At 35.9% G+C, this 15,525-nt stretch overlaps 3 protein-coding genes across 3 annotated transcripts; 2 read left to right on the top strand and 1 right to left on the bottom strand.

The window, feature by feature from the left end:
* Window positions 1-2,264: 2,264 nt before the first annotated feature.
* LOC145061159 (phospholipase A I-like protein) lies at window positions 2,265-9,027 on the top strand. Its single transcript, XM_079008558.1, has 18 exons — window positions 2,265-3,264; window positions 3,375-3,522; window positions 3,614-3,692; window positions 3,772-3,925; window positions 4,000-4,209; window positions 4,296-4,541; window positions 4,883-5,045; window positions 5,180-5,440; window positions 5,510-5,631; window positions 5,749-5,910; window positions 5,999-6,179; window positions 6,297-6,433; window positions 6,539-6,677; window positions 6,788-6,991; window positions 7,316-7,802; window positions 7,902-8,118; window positions 8,201-8,290; window positions 8,378-9,027. The coding sequence occupies exons 1-18, from the start codon at window positions 2,653-2,655 to the stop codon at window positions 8,840-8,842; spliced, it is 4,077 nt and encodes a 1,358-aa protein (XP_078864684.1). The 5' UTR covers window positions 2,265-2,652; the 3' UTR covers window positions 8,843-9,027.
* Window positions 9,028-11,140: 2,113 nt separating this feature from the next.
* On the top strand, window positions 11,141-12,399 carry LOC145062559 (uncharacterized). Its single transcript, XM_079010145.1, has 2 exons — window positions 11,141-12,209; window positions 12,298-12,399. Exon 1 carries the CDS (start codon window positions 11,201-11,203, stop codon window positions 11,621-11,623), a length of 423 nt encoding a protein of 140 aa, XP_078866271.1. The 5' UTR covers window positions 11,141-11,200; the 3' UTR covers window positions 11,624-12,209; window positions 12,298-12,399.
* LOC145062558 (putative serine/threonine-protein kinase PBL23) lies at window positions 11,861-14,218 on the bottom strand. Its single transcript, XM_079010144.1, has 5 exons — window positions 13,867-14,218; window positions 13,566-13,753; window positions 12,839-13,028; window positions 12,286-12,677; window positions 11,861-12,076 (listed from the first exon to the last, which is right to left on the bottom strand). Exons 1-5 carry the CDS (start codon window positions 13,898-13,900, stop codon window positions 11,861-11,863), a joined length of 1,020 nt encoding a protein of 339 aa, XP_078866270.1. The 5' UTR covers window positions 13,901-14,218.
* Between the last annotated feature and the right edge of the window lie 1,307 nt (window positions 14,219-15,525).

Raw genomic sequence — 15,525 nt, 5'->3', positions numbered from 1 at the left:
AGTTGGCAAGATAAGTCCCTAAGTGAGGTTTTTGGCAGCGAAGTATGCTGGGCGTACGTATACGTACGCTTAGCGTACAGATACGCGTGTTTCTTAAGCAAGAGCCACCTAGTACGCCGGGCGTACCAGGGGAGGTACGCTAGGCGTACTAGGCACATAAGGAAACCATAATTAAATGAAGTGCCCTTATATAAAGAAAGATATGGTTTCATTTCTGGCCACCTTCCTCAGTTAATAAACCCTCTCAAACCCTGATATCTGTTCTTGAGCTTGTAAGTGGCCATGATGAGCTTGTTTGTGTTCTTATGGGCTTTTGGGAGTTAAGAAGGAGCATGGAAGGGAGTGAAGTTGAAGAACCGGTTGTGGATCTGAGCTTTCCTGGGGCCAGAGCACCATTTGAAGGTATAAAGCTCCAAGCTTTCCCTCTCTTTTTGTTTTGTGCATATTAGGGCCCATTTTAGGGTTTTTGGTCCCAAGCTTGAGGCTTTATGAGTTGATGCACTCCAGAGTTGAATAACATGTCCTTTTAAGTGTTTCTAGTGGTGGAGAACCATAAAAATAAGGCCTTGATCGTGTGAATCTACCCATCCATGAGTTATGAGCATTTTGGGTTAAGAAAGTAAGATTTTTTATGTGTTGTGACCTTATCAGCCATGCAAAGGCTTAAAGTTGTTAACTTTATGGAGTAAGAGATGTTAGAAAGTCCAGATCCAAGAGTTGAGCTAAGGTCTTAACGAGTTAAGACCTAGAAAATGGATTAAGCAAGTCTGAGGGTACGCGCCGCGTAATCCCAGTACACCCCACGTACTGGGTTGAGGTCCCCGATCAATTTCTTGAGTGTTTGGCTACGCTGAGCGTACCAGGGGGTACGCCCCGCGTAACTCCTTCTGGGGGTTTTTGGGCTAAGCATTTTGTTGGGCCGGGAGTTTGGACCTCATGTAATAGAGTCTTGGACTAGAGAAGTGTATGTATGTGCTTTGGGCCTTTGGTTTGGACTTGCCTTTTTGGTTGGGAATCGGGCCGCGTGAGGGCCCATTTATTATTGGGCTTTGGTGGGCCCAATGGGCTTAGGGCATTAATGGACTATAAGGTGGTCTATCTTTAGACCCAATAAGTGAGAGGTTGGACTTAGCTCATAATTGAGATTATTTTGGGTTTGGCACAGAGTTAGAGTCCGGTACGTAGCATCAGTGATTATAGGAGTTGTTCTTCATCCGAGGTGAGTATTCTCACTATACTTTACCTAGAGTGGTAATTAGAGTTATGTGGCAGAGTATTTTGTATGCTATTTATATGATGTGATACACTGCATTATTTCTATGTGATTTATGCTATGTATGTTTAAGAGTTTACAGAGTTAGGACCAGTGGGTCCATAGAGTTATGGGACTGGAGGGTCCCACTGAGACACATTGACCAGAGGGTCAAATAGAGTTATAGCCTCGAGTGGCTAATAGGTGTTGTATGTGGTACTTTGGGCAACTCATTAAGCTTCATGCTTACCGTGTTATGTGTTATATGTTTAAGGTTTTTTCTTATCTGGATCGCGGGACGACACCGGTTTGATTGTACACACCAGAGAAAGAGTTAAGAGGATCCTAGATTAATAATAGAGTTGTGCTTTGTAACTAAATAAAAGAGATTTTTATAAGATATGTTATGAAGAGTATGCATTTTAAAAATGAAAAATTGTTTTAAATTTTCACGGTGTTACATCATCGTCCCTCGGTGTTCAAGTTTCAATGGAGAAAGTTATTTCGGTATCCCAACATTGTCGCCAATCTCTGATTAGGGGAGTGAATGATCTCTAGCAGTTTTCGGCGATGATGAACGACAAATGGATGAGTTTGTTTGTGCTAGTTGTAGTTGATAGAAGGAGCATGCAAGTCAACTCGGGAAGAGGGTATTTTGTTTTTAAATAACTTTTGTTTAAGAAAAAAATAAAAGAAATTAAAAAAGAAAAAAAAAGTTATTTCATATAGCCAAAAGACCGACCATAAAAGTTTTAGAAACTCCATGAATGATGTTTCTAATTTTTTTTTAGCAAAAATCGAAGTTGTGACTTTTGTTAAGATTTATATAATTTTGTCTATATTTTAATTTAATAAAAAATAAATAAAAATGAAATAATAGTGTAAAAATTAAAAAACTTAAAATATTTTTCAGTTTCCCTTTATTTACATGCTTTTTGTATTATTTAAATTTTAAAGTCTAATGAAAGTCTTTAGATTTTTCTTTCCAAAAATAAAAAAAGTCTAACGGAAATTAGAAGCCGAAGTCGGTAGGCAACCCTAGACGTCGTCGTATTGTCTGTCTTCTTCATCCAAACAACCGCAAAACAAAATAAAAACCTCATTGCTTCCAAATATGAAGAAAATATCAGATCCATGAATGCGTATTATATGCACGTACGTACCAATTACTGCATATACGCATTCATTATTGTGTCTGCAATCGTTCTTTCATCTGATCCTTTGATCCCTAAAAAAAATTCCCCAAATTTGCGATAATCAAAATCATACATTGTTGCAATACCTTGCTTAAACCCTAAAATTTTCAATTGGTATTCTCAAAAACTGGAAATTTCTGGAATAAATGAAAATTTGATCGATATGTGTCGTTTCTAGATGAAGTCGAAGAACCCTAGTTCATAATGTCGTGGGGATTAGGATGGAAGAGGCCATCTGATGTGTTTCATTTGTCTTTGTATTATGGTTCGGAGGATGCATTAGATGATCAGACTCGTTCGTCTTCGCCGCCACCACAAACATCATCGGGATCATCGTCGACATCGCAAGATAATAATAATAATTCCAATAATCCGGAAGTAGGGTTTCGGATCGATCTCGATTGGAACGCCGGCGATGACGAAGATCAGGTTACTTTGAGACTTCAGTCTCAGGTTATGGTGGCGTTGCCGTTGCCGCAAGACACGGTTGTGATCCGGTTGTTGGAGTGTGATGATCCAGGTCAGGTTAAACCCGGTGAAGAGGTTGGTGAGTCCGGCGGAGCGAATGAGGTTAGAAATGTGGTGAGTGTGGATATGAAGGTTGTGAAACAGAGGGAACCACTTCGGGCGGTGGCTATGTCACGGGTCGGCGGTTCAGGTCAGCAAAACGATGGGATGGGCGTGCTTAGTAAACTGTTGAAATCGGATTTTGCTGCAGAGTCGGGTCCTGGTCATGCTGAAGGGCCGAGGGTGGAGTGTTGTACTGATCATTGGAGAAATGTCATTGTTGTCAGCCTCTACAACTGTGGGTTGTTAGTAAGTTCTTTGTAATTAGATTTTTTTATAACTTGAGCGTACTTCACATCATTGTAAGCAAATTGTTTGCAATTTTTTGATAAATTTTCAAATATCGAACCTATTAACAGACTCTTCCAGTAGAGGTGACTAAACTTCCCCTTCTCGAGAAGCTATTCCTTGATAACAATAAGCTCACAGGTTTGCCACCTGAGCTTGGTGCTTTGAAAAACCTGAAAGTGCTTACAGTTGACTACAATATGTTGGTTTCAGTACCAGGTAACAAACTAACAATAGGCAATTTTTATGAGTATAGAGGAAATCTACATCATGTAACTCATGCTTCATTTTCTGTTTGAACACTACACAGCTGAATTGAGGCAGTGTGTTGGACTTGTGGAATTATCACTTGAACATAATAAGCTAATCCGCCCTCTTCTTGATTTCAGGTCATTCACTCACATTGTAACTTGTATTATACTGAAGGCTAAACCTTTTACTTGAGATTTACTGTGATCTTTTATGCAGGGCCATGGCTGAACTACGTATTCTTAGGCTATTTGGTAATCCACTTGAATTTCTTCCCGACATTTTGCCTTTGCATCAACTGCGCCACCTGTCTCTTGCAAACATTCGTATAGTGGCAGATGACTCTCTTAGATCACTGAATGTCCAGATAGAGGTACCAAATGATGACAATTCTTTTTATTGTTTAAACAACTTTTAGTTGAAAAGTAACTTACTTTTTGATTGCAGACGGAAAATAGTTCTTACTTTGTTGCATCAAGACACAAATTGAGTGCATTTTTCTCTCTTATCTTCCGTTTCTCCTCATGTCACCATCCTTTGCTAGCTTCTGCTTTGGCCAAGATGATGCATGATGAAGGAAACCGTGTAGTTATTGGTAAAGATGAAAATGCAGTGAGACAGCTTATAAGCATGATTAGTAGTGAAGACCATCATGTGGTAAACTAGCTGTTTATATGGCTTCTTTTTTGTTTATATCTCATAGTCTTTGGATTCTTGTTTCAAGTAGTTTTATGCTGTTGCAGGTTGTGGAGGCTTGCTCTGCACTCACTTCTCTTGCATCAGATGTATCTGTGGCACTTCAATTGATGAAATGTGACATCATGCAGCCAATCAAAAGAGTACTTACATCCGTTGGACCTCAAGAACTAAAATCCATTTTGCAAGTTGTGGCAAAATTGGGTTTTGTTTCTGATACAGTGGCCCAGAAAATGCTTAGCAAAGATGTCATGAAATCATTAAAATTATTATGTGCCCATAAAGATCCAGAGGTAAGCTTGCTATTAGGGACTCTTTTTTCCCCATCATTTTACCCTTTGCTTATAAAAGATACAAATGCAAGTGTTCATGATTTCAATGCTCCACCATTATGATGGGAGGGTTGGGTAGAAGGGAAAGTTTGTAAAGAAATACATCTTAAGCCATAAAGCTCCAATTTTTCACTTAACCCATTAAGACAGTCTTATTGCATTCAGTCAAAACGGAACACTCACATATATCTGTCTGTATTATGTGTTGTATCTGTTAAGTCTGTTAGCTTGTCAATTTCTAGTATATTTTTTATACTTTTCTGCATGGTTGTCTGAATTAAGGTGCTATCATTATTCATCAGGTACAAAGGTTAGCATTGATAGCTGTTGGAAACTTGGCCTTCTGTTTGGAAAACCGACGTATTCTTGTTGCTTCTGAAAGTCTAAGAGATCTTCTTTTACGCCTCACACTTTCATCTGAGAGACGTGTGAGCAAAGCTGCAGCTCGTGTCCTGGCTATTCTTGGTTGGTTTTGTTGATTATAAATTTCAAAAAGTTTTAAATTTCTATGAATACAATCTATAAATAATACCATTTTGGTCATTTTTGTTATTATCCCTTTATTTTAAATTTGGGTCATTCTATGTTTTGCTATTTAGGGGAGAATGAGAATCTGAGACGTGCTATTAAAGGAAAGCAAGTCCCAAAGCAAGGATTGCGTATACTTGCAATGGATGGAGGTGGGATGAAAGGTCTTGCTACTGTTCAAATTCTTAAAGAAATTGAAAAAGGCACTGGAAAACAAATTCATGAAATGTTTGACCTTATCTGTGGGACATCAACTGGTGGCATGCTTGCGGTTGCTATTGGGATAAAGCTTATGTCTCTGGAGCAATGTGAAGATATATACAAAAATCTTGGTAAGTCAAAGAAAGTCAAACTTGTTTTTGGGGGGTAGTTTCGTCATTTTTTGGTTTATAATTTTGCAGGGAAGCTTGTTTTTGCTGAACCTGTTCCTAAAGATAATGAAGCTGCCACTTGGAGAGAGAAGTTGGATCAGCTTTATAAGAGCTCTTCACAAAGTTTTAGAGTTGTTGTACATGGATCTAAAGTATGTGATTCTTCTTTTCAAATATCTTTTCTAGATCAGATGTATATATAAGGAGGTTATATAATTTGTATATTAATTAATTAATTATCTAAAACTACAAGTTTCAACTTTGTCCAGCACAGTGCCGATCAATTTGAGAGGCTATTGAAAGAGATATGTGCAGATGAAGATGGAGATCTTTTAATTGATTCATCAGTAAAAAGGATTCCAAAAGTTTTTGTTGTATCAACTTTAGTCAACGTGGCACCAGCTCAGCCTTTTATATTCCGTAATTATCAGGTTTTTATTTTCCACTAATTATCAATTAAATTTGCTTCCTAATATGGAAAATAAACAATCATTGATATTATTTCCATTTAAAATCTAGTACCCTGCTGGCACACAAGAAGTTCCTTTGACAATGTCAGACAATTTCTCAACCACTGCAACTACTGGTGCTCAAGTTGGGTATAAAAGGAGTGCTTACATGGGAAGCTGTAGACATGATTTATGGCAAGCTATAAGAGCATCATCTGCTGCTCCATATTATCTTGATGATTACTCTGATGGTATAAACCCTAAACCCTAAACCCTGAACTTATAATTGTAATATCTGGTTGAGTCACTTATAAAAATGTAAAAGAAGCTGACATTTTTCATTTATATATATCATCTATCTTGTCCAGGTGTATTTAGGTGGCAAGATGGTGCTATTGTGGCAAATAACCCTACAATATTTGCAATACGTGAAGCACAACTTCTATGGCCTGATGCAAAAATCGACACTCTTGTTTCAATCGGTTGTTGTTCTGTTCCAACAAAGGTAATAAATTCTTTATTGTTATCTGTTTGGGGGTTTTTAAATCTTTCAAATAACCGGAATGTGAATAAAGTTAAATGACCAAAATACCCTTAATATTGATTGTAGGCTCGTAAAGGTGGATGGAGGTATTTGGACACTGGGCAAGTGTTGATTGAGAGTGCATGCTCAGTCGAGCGAGTTGAGGAAGCTTTGAGCACATTGTTGCCAATGATTCCTGAAATAAACTATTTTCGCTTCAATCCAGGTGAAAATAATGTTATGTTAAATCTGTTTATTGTGTGAAATTAATGCTACAACATATCATGAATGACTTAAATAGTTAAATTCATAGCATACTTTGTGTTGTTTTTACAGTTGATGAACGTTGTGATATGGAGTTGGATGAAACGGACCCCACAATCTGGCTTAAGTTGGAGGCAGCTACAGAGGAGTATATCCAGAACAATTCTACAGCTTTTAAAAAAGTGTGTGAGAGATTGTTGCTGAACCATAGCGATGAAAAGTTGCTGGATAATCTCACCTCTCAGCCTTCTTTGAAGTCAAGGGGTCCAAATACAGGTATAATTATTGTAGCATCCTACTTCCATTTCTCTTTATTATAATATTGTACTTTGAAAAATCCTTCCAATTACAACAACAATGTCATCAAATACAACAAAACAACTTTCACTGCTAATATAATTGGGTAATATTGTTCTAATAAGAAAAAGTGTTGATCGCTAGAAATAGCAATGTACAATGTCTTTATAAGAAAAAAAATTGTAAGTAGAAGGCTGTAATGTCAAGAAACAAAAGTAAGATGCTATAATAAACAAAGAAACAAAAGTAGGTTGCTATTTTTTTTTTTCATTTAGCTTTTAGTGTTAACATCCGTTTCCACAGGTGAGAGTGGTCCATCTTTAGGGTGGAGACGTAACGTACTACTAGTAGAAGCTTCTCATAATCCAGATTCCGGAAGAGTCTTCAACCATGCTCGATCACTTCAGACATTTTGTTCAGGTCATGGTATAAGATTAACTCTTCTGAATGCTGCTGCTGCATCTGGATCTGGACCACTTAAGCCAGATCCAGGAACATCTTTCCCCACACCATTCACATCACCATTATTTACCGGAAGCTTCCCATCAAGCCCACTTCTTTACAGTCCTGATCTCGGTGGAATTCACAGAGTTGGCAGAATTGAATCCGTACCACATTTAAGCCTCGATGGATTCCATTCTGGAAGGACTGCTTCCCCTCCGGAATCACCCACTGTCCCCAGACAGCTTTCCCTGCCTGTTAGAATATTGCATGAGAAATTACAGAATTCTCCTCAGGTTGGTGTTGTTCACCTGGCTCTCCAAAATGATACCACTGGCTCCATATTAAGGTCCGTATTTCTCTTCCTTCAATCCTCCCTCTTTTTAATATTTGTATCAAAATCAAACACTAATTATGTCATTCTGAGAACTTGCAATTATTATTATAGTTGGCAAAACGATGTGTTTGTGGTGGCTGAGCCAGGAGAACTTGCTGAAAAGTTTCTACAAAACGTTAAATACAACTTGCTATCAATGTTAAAAGGAAGACGTAGAAAATACACATCAGTAATCTCCAACATCTCTACCATTTCTGATCTTGTTGCATGTCGCCCTTACTTCCAGATTGGTGGCGTTGTCCATCGTTACATAGGACGCCAAACCCAAGTATATGCTTACTCCTTTCATTTATCCTACTTTAAAAAACATATCACTTACATATAATATGTATCTTAATGATTGATGAAAGGTTATGGAAGATGATCAAGAAATTGGGGCTTACATGTTCCGAAGAACAGTCCCTTCTATGCACTTAACCCCCGAAGATGTTCGTTGGATGGTATGTTTATGTTTCAATATATCCACACATATACATATATAGATATATTATCTTACGAGATAAAATCCGGAAATTGAAATTTGACAGGTTGGTGCATGGAGGGACAGGATAATAATATGCACGTGTTTATACGGACCATCACCCGCCCTAATAAAATCCTTCCTCGACTCCGGTGCAAAAGCCGTGATATGCCCTTCATCCGAACCCCAAGAAATGCAACTAACAACATTTCACGGCTCCGCCACCGAATTCAACGATTTAGAAAACGGTAAATTTGAAATCGGGGTAGATGAAGGAGACGACGAAGGCACGGAACCCGTAAGCCCATCGAGTGATTGGGAAGACAGTGAGACGGATAAAGGTGGTACAGGTACAGATACAGATAAAGGTATGTTAGTTTGGGATGATGATGAAGAGGAGTTATCAAAATTCGTGTGTCGGGTATATGATTCGATATTTAATGGGGGAGCTCGAGTTAATGTTGCGTTGCAACAAGCTCTTGCGTCTCATCGAACCATAAGGTATTCGTGTCATGTCCCTCGTGTACCTTAATATTGTTTGTTATACAAATTATATATAAAAAGGAAATGAAATAATAGAGGAGGTATACGTAATACTATAGATAAAGAAGGGTGATGTTTATTTTGTAACGTTTTCATCATCATCGCCCTTATAATGAAGGGATAGTGTTATTTTATAAATGTTGACTTTTGGAAGAATATGTGACATTTTTGGTATGTTATAGAGTGTATAGATCATGAGATAAGAGGAATAAATGAAATATGTGACATAAAATTATCTTTTTGTAATCATTTTTAAGATATCGATTACTTCTTGTATATATTCTTTCCATAAAATGGATAAAAAGGGGAGATGGGTTAATCCGTTCCACTCGACCCGTATCAAACCTACACGATCTGTTTGACCAAGCCGACAGGCAAAATATGCAACTTAATTTGCAAATAAGTAATGATATAAACATGGGAAAGGTAAGAAAAAAGAGTTGAAAAGAAGAAAGTAAGAAACTAACGCATTCATTGTGATGCCGAAAGGACAATCAAGTGGTTTCATGATATGATTTAATTCAATACAAACATCAATTATTACCTCTTTTGGTAAACCGCAATTAACCTTATAAATATCTCATTTGACTTTGATAACATCAAATAATTTATAATTTTAAGTCTTAAAGTAACTATTTTTTTTTTGTTATTCTTAAAGTATCTCATATACCATAAATGATACTTAGATAGCTTCTGCACTCAATCCAACAAACAACATTAAAAAAATCTTACATTTTATTCACTAAATAAGAAAATTGACACTACAACACAATCAAATTTGGTGTTTATCTTAAATTGGTCGCTATTTTTTTTTTCGTGCAATAAGTCATTAAAGTTGAAATTGACCAATTAAATTGGGGATCAATCGGTCAAAGTGCAGATGTCTGTTAAGGCCGAAGAAGTGATGAGAGGGGAGAAAGAATTTACTATTACTTCATCTATTGTGTAACATAAAAAGCCCCGTGTGGAAGTCACATGGGTAAGTTATGTTGACCAATGTGCCATGTGGCGTGCCATGACACATGTGTCATCGACAATATCATTTTCCCTTTTAAAAATGGTTTTTTTGATACTTAAATGAATAATTGCACAAAAAAAAAGAAAAAAACAACGTTAGTGACAAATCTAGGACATACACCAAACCTGATTGTGGTACAAAGTCAATTTTCCTACAAAATATAAACACTTTATACAATTAAGTAAAGGGTATTGGTTCAACACGTTTCGTTGCTTTCATGTGTATATATGATTGTTAGACCATTACATCAATGAAATAACATTGTCCTTACAATAGAAGCCTAGTGGTTGAAGAGTGTAAATTCCACATATATGGTCCATTATTCAAACTGTAACACATCTTAAATAATACTACTATTTTTCCGCAATTGACCTACGTAGGCCTTGAGACAGGCTGATGTGATATATTTAGATGGTGCGGCTTATCATTTTTTGAAATGTTATTACTCATTAGTCTTTTAGTGTCATATCAACTTTTGCAATTGTCTATACATTAGAGTTATCATTATTTTTTGGATACTAACTTTGTAGAATGTTTTAAAGTTACCAAGTAACCGATTAGTTTGTCATTTGTATGTCTAGATTTTAAAGTATGTCAAATTTATATTGTGTTTGGGAACAAAAAGATTAAAAAAGAAAAGAAAACTAAGGGTATGTTGATTATTTATTTGAGTGGTCTGTATATAAAAACAATAAGCTTACTATCAAATGAATTGATTGAAAATAAAATCCAATGAATATCATTCCGATATAACTATTCTTCTGATGTATCGCTAGCTTTTTATTATAAATATTCCGAATGTTAAAAAAATAATAATCTGACTTGCAAGCCTTTCAAGTTTTTAAAGAACTCATTCACGTGGCTTGAAAATTTTAAATGAATTCATCCACGTGGCTTGGAAACGTAAAATACTTGTTTTGAAATTAAGCCTCCAATATGGATGTTCTTTTGCTGTTTTCTGGCTTTTTGAAGTTGTAAAAAGGGAACTCTTAATTTTGTACACGGCAATATTTGCATTTCATAGACATTAATTTATGAACACTGTTTTGTATTAAAATTTAAAAATCCATTGTTTATGTATAATTACCGCAATTAAAAAGTGAAAGGAATAATGAAACTTGCATAGGCATGAGTGTCATTATCATAATATCCCTACGCAAAAAAGCCTAAATTATGCCAAAAGGCAAAACCCATCTCATTATTCACTTTATCAAAGGCATGTCCAAATGCACCACTTTGAGAGAAATGGAATATATATTGCATCTCATACACAAAGCAAAACAAGTGCATTCCACCGAAAGAAATCTTTCCCCACATTAGATAAACACCATGACCACCACCTTCACCGCCACCATCTTGCCGGAAAAGATGGCTGGTGGTGATCCGGTTCCAATTGAGATAGGAGCACGTGGTACAGTAGGAAACCTTGTGATGAAGGAGATAGAGTATTTCAAAAGACTTGAAGCTGACAGTCGTGGTGGTGATCATGGTAAGTGTTCGATAAGAACCACTTCAAACACCAACAAAAAACACGGTGGTGATGGTGGTGGTTCTAAATTTTGGCCTAGTTTCGGATTCTTGACATGGCGGAGGGCTAAGAGGAAGGGCGACGGTAGTGGTAGGTTTTTGCCTAGAATGTGCACCATGGTAGATGTAGCCGACAGCCGCCACCACAACCACCATAGATTGAGTAAGATCCCTAGTTTCAGTTACCGAAATCTTAAAGACGATGTTAGCCAATTCGATGTTTAACCACCGTATTAAACAAAACACGGTACATCATCAGATATTGACAGTCAGTTTTCCGTACAATTATATCTATAAAATATTCACCATGTAAAGTAAATATATGGCATCTTGTTTTATATGTTTGATTTGCATCAAATTAAGGAAACACGAAAGTAAATTCATTTTTTTGAGCTAAATAATGTTATAGTGACATATATATTTTATGAAAGCAAAAGGTGTACAATGATTTCAAACAACAATTTAATCGCCACTTGGTTTGTGATCATCTTGAACCATGGCTAGGTAGTCAAGAGCCACAACAACATCACTCATGTATGGCCTTGTGTTTGGTTCTTCTTGTAGACACATTGCTGCAATCGCTATGGCTTGATGCAAACACTTTATCGGGTAATCCCCGTTTAGCAATGGGTCAGCCACCATCGGGTGCTTACTCTGGTCCTTAAACAATGGTTGTGCCTACGAAAGGAGATAAACACACACGAGTCATATTCTAGTCCTTGAAAGCAAAAGATTTAACACATACAACATATCCTATCCAGTTATGAGAAAAGATGACATATTTGGGGAAATGGAAGGAAAATTAAATGAGGTATTAAGTAAAACACCATATGTATATGTGTTATTTTTTCATGGGGTATCATGATTTTTCTTGAAAACTTACGTACCCATGTAATTAGGTTTTTCTCTTCGGATGGTCTTCGGTGATCAATGACTTTTCTACCTGAGATTAACTCTAGAAAGACAACCCCAAAGCTATAAACATCTGATTTAGTCGTTAATTCTCCGGTCATTGCATACTCAGGGGACGAATGCCCGTAAGTCCCCATCACTCTTGTAGAGATATGGTCCTCTCCCTCTTTTGGGCCAAACTTAGCTAGCCCAAAGTCTGAGAGTTTAGGATTCATATCATCATCAAGTAATATATTCGAAGATTTTAGATCTCTATAAATGATCGGAGGGTCAGCATCATTGTGTAAGTACTCGAGCCCTTTTGCTACTCCTTTAGCCAACATCATCCTCGTATGCCAATCAAGGGGGGTTTTGTCGTCATCCAAATCTTTAGAAAAAAAAAAAAAGAACAAAACTAAAGTTACAAATTACAATAACAAAAAGAGTAGATCTCGCGCTTTTCAGGTCTAACCTCCTTGTAATATAAAATTACTTAAAACGATTACCGTTTTGTAAATTTATATGTATCCTATCTGATATTAGAATTACCGAAAATGTGTTCTTCAAGGGAACCGTTGGTCATGTATTCATAGACCAACAACCTTTGATGCCCGTTTGCACAATATCCAATGAGATTGACTAGGTTCGGGTGGCGAACACGACTCAATGTTAGAACCTCCGCTAAAAATTCACTATTCCCTTGTACTCCAATCATGTCCAGTTGTTTCACAGCCACATCCTGCAGCACATGAATTGGGAATATTGTTAAACCACAAACCATGGCATCGAGTAAACTACCACATGATATACACATTCAAAATTTAAACTCAAGACCTTTTGGTTTATATAAATATAGAATACTAATATTCTATACAAAGAGGAGCTAGGGGACCTTTTTGGTTGATAAATTGGATCGAATTTTGCAGTTTTGTCTTCAAAAGGGTTCAAGAATCGGTTTTCTTTTTGATGATAAAGAAAACATGCAAACTAATGGTTTAAACATGGCACAAAATACTTATAAAATAAACGAGGATGGTTAATGTTCACGCGTTGGCAATTGTTAGCAACAGATAACTCATAATTTGACTAAAAGAAAATGAAAAATAACAAAGAAAGATGTATATATATATATATATATATATATATATATATATATATATATATATATATATATATATATATATATATATATATATATATATATATATATATATATATATATATATATATATATATATATATATATATATATATATATATATATATATATATATACTTGGTCTTTGCCTTCGAGATGGCCCTTGTAGACCCTCCCAAATCCACCTTTGCCCACAAGTAGATCGGGATTGAAGTTTTCGGTTGCATGAGCGAGGTCCCGAAAATTGTAGACCTCAGCCACGATCTCTGGAGTCTCGTGTTTAAGCACCTCCTCAGCTACCATCCTTTGCTTGCTACCGGCATTTTCTATACAAAATATATAACAATTAATATACATTTGTTGCTTATAAACATAACACCAAAAAAACTTACTAATTAAAATTATATATTGTAATGAAGAAAAAAAAAATAATACTAACCGGTATTCATGTCGTCTACCACCTCTTGCGTCATCTTGTCAATCGATTTTATTTCAATTTTATAATTTATATAAACATATATAGACACGATTGCAATTTACATCAGGTTCTTTATCTCCTTTTCACGCAATACAACGTTTAAGGGTCCGGGAGTACTAGATATAACAAAGACGTATATCCGTTCTTCGAGAACCAAAATGCTGCATGCTTTTGAATCATACATGTATGAATATATACATAAAGATGAATCTGGATCGATGGAATTGGAATCTAAATTATGGATTTGAGTTTTCGGGAGGTGTTTGGTAATTGAGTTAGGAACTTTTTTTTCTTCAAAAATGAGAGAGGAGAGAAAGTGAGGAAGAATTAGAGGGGGTAGAGACCGAGAGGAGAATTCGGAATACAGATTGTTGCTTAACTAACTACATTAATTATCATATATATTAGTTTTGTTTTTCTTATATGCCATTTTTTTTAATAAAAGAAGAATAATCCTACTAATAGTTATAAATTGAAATAGTTACAAAAGAAAATGATAAGATGTTACACGCTATATATAGTATAGAGACGAGCAATACTGCGATCCAATGACACCATTATTAGGGTTTGATTTGTTCTTTAATTTTTGGTGGGTTTATAAAAAAGAAAATATATGCTTGAATTTATATTAGAAATAGATTTGTATTTTTTCTGGATATACATACTTTTCTTAGATAAAATTTATAACCTATGATAAGATTTTGATTTTTTTTTTTTATATTTTCGTTGGTTTTTTATAATCAAAATAACTTAAAGATTGCAATCAAATATTGCATTATGCATATATTTACTTTTCTGATAATACATAAAAAATATTTTTTTATGAAAATCTCAACATTATAACTATAAATTTATTCTTAAATTTGGAGGCCCCGTACGACTGCATGACCCGCACACTCGGAGGCTGCCACTAAAGAGGATACACAATTAGGGTATGCATGATTTAGGTGATCATCACATATCAGTGTACGAGTTGGGTAAAACTTACATTTGTCTTGGAATAGCAATCCTAAAAGAAGAATATATTTCAAACCATATCCACGCTTAACAATATTGGATAAGGAATGGGTTGGTTACCTCGGGCTCGGCTTGGTAGCTCTTGGCTTGAGCTTAACTTGGCCTAATCGTACTCTTCATTTTAGCCTTATGCTTATTTTAGTGCCGACCCTGTGAATGTGTGGAGTGTTCGACAACACAAGGCCCGTGTCGTTAAGTTGGCTTTTAATTTTTTTCCGTATTAGGAAATTTCCATTGGAATTTCATCAATATCTCTCGCCATTTTGTAACTGATCTGTTGCCAATCCATAAATCCATTCCTAATACCTTGGAATCAGATGACTTTTGTCACAATTTCGTTGGTAAATTGTTGTCGCTAATTATTTGTAAGCGTGCAGTTTTTCCGTTCATAGCTTTTATTGGATGAGGTACACTTTTAACCTTCCTCTCTCTCCCCCCCCCCCCCCCCCCCCCCCCCCCAAAAAAAAAAAAAAAAAAAAAAAAAAGAATTATAAGTATGAAAAACAATACATTACTAACGAGGGCATTTTGTTGTAGACCGAACCATAATCACGTGCAAAGCAAAAGTTTCCTTATATTATTTAGTATCACTAAGCAACCAAT

The sequence above is a fragment of the Lactuca serriola genome, chromosome 7, assembly GCF_051521515.1.
Source record: "Lactuca serriola cultivar US96UC23 chromosome 7, Lser_US96UC23_V15, whole genome shotgun sequence".
NCBI lineage: Eukaryota > Viridiplantae > Streptophyta > Magnoliopsida > Asterales > Asteraceae > Lactuca > Lactuca serriola.
The sequence above is the reverse complement of the archived record's forward strand: the minus strand, read 5'-3'. Positions and strand labels throughout refer to the sequence as shown.